The sequence below is a fragment of the Periophthalmus magnuspinnatus genome, chromosome 20 (genome assembly GCF_009829125.3).
Source record: "Periophthalmus magnuspinnatus isolate fPerMag1 chromosome 20, fPerMag1.2.pri, whole genome shotgun sequence".
In the NCBI taxonomy this organism is placed as follows: domain Eukaryota; kingdom Metazoa; phylum Chordata; class Actinopteri; order Gobiiformes; family Gobiidae; genus Periophthalmus; species Periophthalmus magnuspinnatus.
Window position 1 is genome coordinate 10,683,714 of NC_047145.1, and position 8,536 is coordinate 10,692,249.

The 8,536-nt window shown below is 38.2% G+C and overlaps 1 protein-coding gene across 1 annotated transcript in view; it reads right to left on the bottom strand.

Moving 5' to 3' along the window:
* Positions 1-5,708: 5,708 nt before the first annotated feature.
* The window catches only part of LOC117388364 (pinopsin-like), a 46,420-nt gene continuing 43,592 nt past the window's right edge, over positions 5,709-8,536 (bottom strand). Inside the window, exon 4 of the mRNA XM_055230280.1 lies at positions 5,709-5,987. Coding sequence (XP_055086255.1) covers positions 5,709-5,987 — 279 coding nt within the window. The remainder of the gene's footprint in view (positions 5,988-8,536) is intronic.

The following is an 8,536-nucleotide window of genomic DNA, read 5'->3' on the forward strand; positions in this document are numbered from 1 at the left end:
GGAACGTTATAACATGGTACAAAGCTCCAAATATCTATTTTGCATAATACCCCCTCATTAAATCAATGTTTAACTGCCAGAAAATACCTTCCTTGTGCATAAATTGCCTATGTTTGGGGTGGAATTGATGTATAGGGCTATTCCGTTATATATTGGGGCGACAGTGGCTCAGTGGTTAGAGTGTTGGTCCCCCAACCCGAAGGTCAGAGGATCGAGTCCCACTTGGACAAAGTTCTGTTGTTGTGTCCTTAGGCAAGACACTTCACCCACATTGCCTAGTATGAAAGTGGTGTGTGTGTGAATGATAGGTGGTGGTCAGAGGGGCTGATGGTGCAGATTGGCTGCCCCAGGGCAGCTGTGGCTACAATAGTAGCTTACCATCACCAAGTGTGGAAATGAATGAATAATGACTATAGTGTAGCGCTTTGAAAAAGCACATTATATATCTCACAGCCACTTCCTGAATCTTCCAACTTTTTATTTTCTAAATTTCTTCAGAAACTGCCACTTAACCAACATAAAACTATGATAAATACTAACCAAAGGCACTATCCCACCAAAATATATGAATGTGTCAAATGCACTTAAATAATTGTGTGCTGCTCCAAACACATCATAATTACCAATGAACAGCTGCTTCGTTAGTTTGCCCTCATCTCGTTACTTCTTCACGGTGATATTCTAAACCCTGTACAACACTGAAAGCCGTAATTGAGAACATTAATCTCCCCACTCCCAGTAAATAACCTCTGTTAATAATTCATGAATTAATCAACACAATTATATGCAGAGGAAAACATGGATACACACATGGCACAGTTTGGTAAATTCAACACACTTTTCTTTTAAATCTTTTATTTTATCGCAAAAACACACACAAAAACACAAAAACGCACAGACAAACTTCAAACTGTGAAGTGAATGACAAATCCCTCATGATAAAAATGAAACACCGATGGCTTTGATTCCAGCAGTTTCCACAGGGCCCGGGCACAGTGCGGGTGAAGGCAGAATGGAATTGCATATAACTGACAGATCTGCAGAGGTGGGCTCGAAAATGTCAAAAACAGAACTCAATTTAAACTGTCTGCAGTGGTTCAAATCATAGACTGTATAAACAAATGGATTAAGGGAGTGTGACGTCACCCACAGCGTTGAGCTCCAGTTGAATGAAGCTCATCGAGGCTAGAGCAGTTATAGGGGCAAATTTGGAGCCAAGTTCCAACCACGAGCGTCATAGGAACCAAAGAGTAAGGTAAAGTAAGGTAACGCCTCTTCCTGCTCGCTGGTTTATCATGAAGCTTAGTGGAAGTGACCTCGGGGAAAGAAGGTGCCTGCTTTGTCTGTTATTAATGTTTATATCTTGATTTACAGGCACAATAGCGGAATAGAAATGCCAGTATTATATAGAGCGGGTTATTATGAACATTTTAAGACCGAAATGACAAGCCTGACAGCAGGAGCTACAGAGAGAGGGGCGACAATTTTTCAGTGTAAAGTGAATTGGAGTCAGGGTCAATGATCACTTCCTATTTGGAACATGGCGGCTAGCAGGTTAGCTATGCCCATTTAGATATACAGTCTATGGTTCAGACTTAAGCATTGTGTCCTAATTAATCACCATAGTAAGATTACAGCCGTTTTCACAACAGGTTGGAGTTTGCTGTCACGCCATGGCTAATAATAACTAGCAAGCGAACAGCACACCAACCATCCTTTCTGGTTTGTGGAAGATAAAAATGTTTTGTAATTTGATGCAGATAGCACACAGTGGTCTCATTTTGACTGTCAGATCTCCTTTTATAATATTGATGTCCACTACTCAATTTGGATCGTATTAAAAGATTGTTAAATGTCACACTACAAGATGTTAGGTGCTGTGCGGTAATTGGCAGTAATCATCTTTTTTAATTCATACATTGCAGTGACATTATGCAGGGGGTGTTCTATGTGTATTTCTATGGTGGAATGTTCAGTAGTTACCATGGTGAGACAATACACACAGTGAATGAAGCTGGTAAAAAGAATCCTCAGACAGATACAAGTCGCTCCAAGTAACATAATGGTAAATACAGTATTCACCTCTGCAAATATGTCAAACTTCCTGTACATATTACATACTGTGATGGTGAGGAAAAGGTCCTGTTCATTTTTCATGTTAATTTGAAAATCATACACACTTAAACAACAAAATACTCCTGACCTGTTTACATAGAAAGGCCTTTGCAAACAACCCCATTTCCTCCTGAATTATTTTGTTTGATTATAAAAGAGTATTATTTCCTTTTGCATTTATAATTCTTTATAATAATTACAAGTTCAACTCCTGACCTACTTACTGCATGTTGTATTGAGAGAATTGTGTTTTACCCTTGATGTGGTTCATCTGAGTCTGTAAAGTGCTGCCGTGCTATGTCACCGCTAACAGGCTAATACTGGGCAAAACATGCTGGTTTTTCATATAGAACATAACACATTACAAAAGTTTCAAAAGTACAAACATGTGACAGACACAACTAAAAAAGAGTTATATATGGAAGTCAGTTTACATCAAAATTAAGTGTTTTTATTTAACCATATTGTCTTGAGACACGGAGGGGTCGCTTCACTCAGAACCATGGTTATATTCTCTAACCATAACATTCTTTACAGACCCCAAGTGGATGGACTATATTATTTCATTCAGTGGGAACAAACTGTCTACAATCACAAATAATTCATCTTGACCCTACATACATCTATTATGCCTGCTTTCTCTTTAAATCAATTTGCACAAACCTTTATTTGCTTTGGATCAACAAAAATAATGGAATTGAATGGGGTATATTTGTATATTTTTCAGTCAAACTTGGCCTTTATCAGCTTGGCTAATGGCAGATCATTACCTTGTCAGCAAATATAAATATATATATTTTTAAATTTTAATATACACTCCTAATGCTGGAACACAAAGCACGAGCAAACGTGATGACACAGAGAGTGAGCGCAGAGGAGCGGCTGGAGCTGTTTCTCTATGAGGAAGTGTGGAGCAGCATACAGCCCATAGAACACGCACACCCAAGCAAAGACAGAATGTGTCTGTCTTCACTCTCTGTGGGCTGGTTAGGTTAGGCGCCAGACTTTATGAAAAAAAAAAGTCATCACTGCCAACATCAGTCTGCCCTGATGTTTAATCAGTGTGTGTGATGGGCCTGTACTGTTGATCTAGTCGTCAAAAAGCATCAATAAAAGCAAATTTTATATGAATTTTGACTGAAAATTGCTTCACATCGAGCCCCTAGCAGGAAAAAACACACTTGGAGCATATTCCATACCATACTAGATGGATTCTCATGAATTTGAAAACTCAAATCTTGCAACAGTCCAGCTTGTGGCGCAAGGTTGAACCTCTACTTACTATTGAAGACTAAATAGGAAAAAAGCTGACAGTTTTACCTAAATGTGACAATTACATTTTAGCTCCAGGCAAAAATAAATATAAAGAGTTGGAAAATTAATGGCTCAAGAGCTAATTTCATTTTTTACATAGTTTAATTTTTGTCATCTCTTTTTGACAATGATGCCAACTGACTTCCATAGTTGAACACATAACTCCACTGCTACCACAAGTTTTTGAAATGAGTATAAGTCTGCTCCAGTAGACCTCTTCATGTGCACTGAGGGAGGGGTGTCATGGCCTCTGGTTCTGTACCAACACTGGGAGCCAGTAAAGGGTCAAAAGGTTAAGCATCTGCCCCCTGGAGGCCAGAGGAAGTAAGTCATGTGGCAAATACTGTACAAAGGAGGTGAGGGTAATACATTCTAAAAAGGGTTTAAACTAGTGTTGGAGACACAGACCAAGATAGTGGTTAAATACGTATGGATTCTTTTACTGCAGTTGACAATATTTGTTTCATATGATTTATTTTATTTTATTTTTTTTTTTTTTTGGGGGGGGGGGGGGGGGTATTTTTATGGTAAATAATAATCCTGTGTCTTAATTTATTGGATTAGCCCTCTTAGCCCTGTATCTAAACTGTGCTAAAATTGACCACCTGAGCTATGCTATATTGCTTAATACCTGATTTTACTTTGCTGTTGTTTCCCAATGTTATTTGTGTAGGAATAAAAGATTAAAGAGAGGGTATTACACTTAGGGGTATTCGTTGATAACACATAACATATATTTAGATCACCATGTTTATTGTTTTGAAAATGCTATAGTCATCAAAAACAACATATTAAAATGTTTCATTTTCGCTTTTTGTTGAAAGAGCTCCTCCTCCCTTTGCTCTACACGCTAAGTCACACCCCCTTCAGAGCACTATCACAGTACAATCGGCGTGCATCCCGCTAATGAAATTACTGCACATCGCATCAGGTCTGTCAAGTCGTAGTGTTGTTTTGTATACTGCTTCTGTATATTGTTATAAAAACTTGCCGTGTGGGGTTTGAATAGTGTCCGGGAGAGAACACAGTATTACTCAAACATGCATGGACAGCATATAAAACAACTTCAGACATGTTTTTGATGAGGGTACAACATAACATGGTAGAAAGCACCAAAAAATGGACTCTGTAATACCCCCTCTTAAATGTTTTCTAACTCTGGTTGCCAAAAATATAGAATTTTAAAATTTTACAGCAAAAAAAAGATCAAAATTGTAAAAAAAAAAAAAAAAAAAAAAAGGAAACACAAAAAACAAAAACAGAAATGAAATAAATACAAAAAAAAAAAAATCTTAATAAGAACCTAAATTGTTAGTTATAATTTTCATCTGGCAAATTTGTCTTTTAAAATGATTGTAGCATGTGCGATTTTTGTATTTTTGGTCACTAAAGGCTAGGTATTTGTGCCTTTCTAGCTCTAAAAAGTCTTAAAAGCCATCATCATTCTGTAGAACATATAGGCTATGTTTAAAACCACAGACACACTTTCTAAAGAGAGCTCCTTAAAATGTAGTGACAGGTGCTAATTCTGATTGCAGGTGTAGCAGATGAATTCAAACATGTGGACTGCAGATTGCCTTGGTCCCTGCTCCAACACAAGTCTAAACATAAGACACTGCGCTCCTGTATCATGGATGTCTTTAAATCCCTGCTCTCACTCACAGCATGGAGAGGAGCCCCTAAGCCCCCTGCTGAGCCTGCTGTGCGCCAGCTCTTAGAAGAGGATTTGTATATTCATTAAAGGTCCTATATTACACACAATGGATTCTTGTAAGCCATGTTAGAATGTTGTTACCTCATGAAAAACATACCTGGAGTTGCCTTTTGTTTCATTCACATATGTTTGCATAATCCTTTTATTATTAGTCTGCCTAAGCCCAAAATGCTCTGTTCCACCTTGTGATGTCATGTAATGGTAGTTTTCAAGTTAACAACTCCCTTATACTTTAGTTCCGTAGAGATTGGCAACTGCAGGGATGAAATCGTCCAAATGATTCTAGTGAAGGTGTATGAAGTTTAAAAACACACAGGAGCACTTTCTGGATTAACACATGACATCACAAGGTGCAACAGAGAGTTTTCTGTCTGAGAGAAGAACACAGCCTAAATATGCAGGATTTGTGTGTTAACATGTGTGAATGAAACAAAACACAGCTCCAGTTATGTTTTTGATGAGGAAACAACATTATAACATAGAAAACAGAGGAATATAGACCCTTCAACGTCTGCATGCTTTTCCGTGGAGCGTGTAAACATTCTCTCCGTTTTGCGTTATCCCATTATTCCCTGTAGTGGGCCACCAGAATGACTCGCGCTTTGGGAGGGGGGCTTTGCGAGGGAGGTCCTGACTTGAGTGGGGTAGGGTTTGGGGTACGGAGGTGGTTCTGGTGGTTTTGGGGATTGTCCAATGATCCTTTACGGATGGACAGCGACAGGGCGGGGTGCTCCCTCTCCTGGCGGAAGGTGCGAAGTGTTCTTGTGGCCCGGGAGAAGGACTTGAGGGTGGAGTTGTGGCGCGGAGAGGAGCAGCAAATGAAGGCTCGGAGGCATCTGTTGAACTATAGACAAATATGGTATTAGTGAAGCAGGTAGTATGGTATTGGTAATGCATTAGTAGCCACATCTGCCCTGAGGCAAACTGATAGGGATGTGGCTGTTACTCTGAACCAACAACTTCAACAACCACTACCAATTTTTCACTTACAAATTAAGTAAGATGGGTGTCTTTCCCAAGGACAGCACTGGGAGGAACTGGGATCAAACTCATTAGTTAATTTGTAGTGTATTATATAAGAAGAAAACAACACAATACAAAATGTTAATGCAGTACATGACAACATACATAGTAGTGATGGCACTTTCAGCTTTTTCATGGGATCTGAATTTTTTGCATCCGTTCATTTCAAAGAGCCCTTCAAAAGACTGGTGCTTTTTACTATTTATTTATATGACAGAACACAATATGAGAACTTTATCTACAAATGACCAAGACTTAGATTTGCTTAAAATGGTTCAAACTGACAGAGAGTGTGTTTACCCTTTGAAATAATGAAAAAAAAAGTCATTATATATATTTTTTTGTCCACAAAGCTCCCACTTGTGTTGTTTACTCTGCTTCTGTGCTGATTCTTGTGTTAGTTTCACATTAACCAATATAAAAATGCATTAAATCTAGAAAAAGTTTGATACAGTTCCATGCGTTCACGTTAAGAAACTATTCAGAAGAACCTACTTGTTCATGAACATCACATCACTAATATAAAGATCATAATTTACATTTTGTTCAGAATCCAACCTGCAAAATGTGCCAAAGGCTTTGAGAACATTGTAACGATGACTTGACAGCCTCTTGACTTGCACATAGACAAACTGTGAATGTGTGATTAAACATATGAATAGGACCACTGTAAAGATGCATTACAAAAACCCACTTGAGAACAATGTAAGAACTTCTATCATCATACGGCTTTGTTTTCTCAAGAAGGCCTTCAGTTGTTCAGAATGCAAAGGCAGCCGTACAAAATGTCTTAAGAAGGCTGCAACAAACATTGCTGTACTCCAAGAACATCTATGAGCTCCTGAAGTAATTTTCAATTTTATACTGTCCTCAGGTTGATCATGACTTGCAGATGGCAGCCGAAATGTCTCCATTTTAAAAACATTGTCCAGATGACCTTTGAAACCCTTTCTACCATGGGTCACTCTGAGGGATTACATTGTCAAAGTGTCAGAGTGGTTTATCAGATGCTCATATGCTATACTGTAAAGGAGAATTCTATGGACTTTATGTAAGCACCCAAAAAGTACTACTAGGTATTCATCCTATTAAAAAAAGTACAAAAAATTAATTAAAACCTTCCTTTAGTTAACGTGTTATCTTAATGAAACTCTTAAGTACACTCTTCTAGTATGATCCCCGTCGGCAGCGTGCTCCCCTGAATAAACGTAGTGTACTTAGTATACTGTCTACATCACCACGTATACTTAAAGTCTACTACATTTTCTCAGAGGGCCGCAAAGCAAACAGCTGTGCAGACTAAAACAAAACAATACAAAATCTGCATTACATTAGAACAGTTTTTCAGTTTGTTCAGAAAAAGTCCACTTTGCAAACACTTCTTTAATATCATTTAGCATTCCTTATTGCTGGGCAGGTCCACAAAGATATCTGCCGGTATTTTTTATACAGAGAGATTGTGGGGAAGCTGGCCCAAAGTGATCAAATAGGAGGCAGACTCAAAAGAAGTCCCATTAGACAAAATTTATTATCCGCATAGTGGTACCCCGTGAACACAAAAAATAATACATATTTAAAAAAATTAACAGTGCTCAACAAAAACTAAGCAACAAAACTTAAACAACTAAGGAAAAAGCCACGCGTGCACTGGCTACACTGATGTCTCTCATCTGTCTAATTAGCCCTGCTAAAATACTCTCCTGCACCGGAAGCTCCTCCCCCGGTATGCTCCATCTTTTCTCCAGGTGCTGGAGAAATTAGCATTTCCTTCAATATAATAAACCATAAACCATATCTCAGGGCCCAAGTCCCTTTACTAAAGTGTTTAACAAAATAAACTATAAACACTTATATCATTGAAACAAAAATACATAAGACATTAACACAAAGAAATAAACAAACTTAAACCAGTTTTCCCCTCCGCATGGTCCGGCCCACGACCCCTCTCAAGCCTATAAAATGGCTGACATAGGGCCCGCCCCCTCTTTGTTTGGACCATGTGGAGATGCAGGTAAGAGGATTGCTGTATTGAACTGGATTGACACATTTAACTAAATAAAATATGTTTAAACTAACTAGTGTGTGGTGATTTAACTGATTGAAAAACTAAACAAAACCGGGATAGTTCTATTTAGTTTAGTATTGAAAAGTTATTGAAAATGAACAGACATATGCACAAACCAAGTTATAGTACTATTAAAAAGGGACAAAGGCCCACTTTGTCACAGAGATATCTTTGTTCTTTTATTCAGTCTTATTACCATGTCCTTCATCAGCTCTTGAGCCAGAACCAAACATGATCGTGCAATCAGATTTGTTTTTTTCTTCTTTTTTTTTCTAGTGACATGTCCAACAACAAAGGAGCTCATC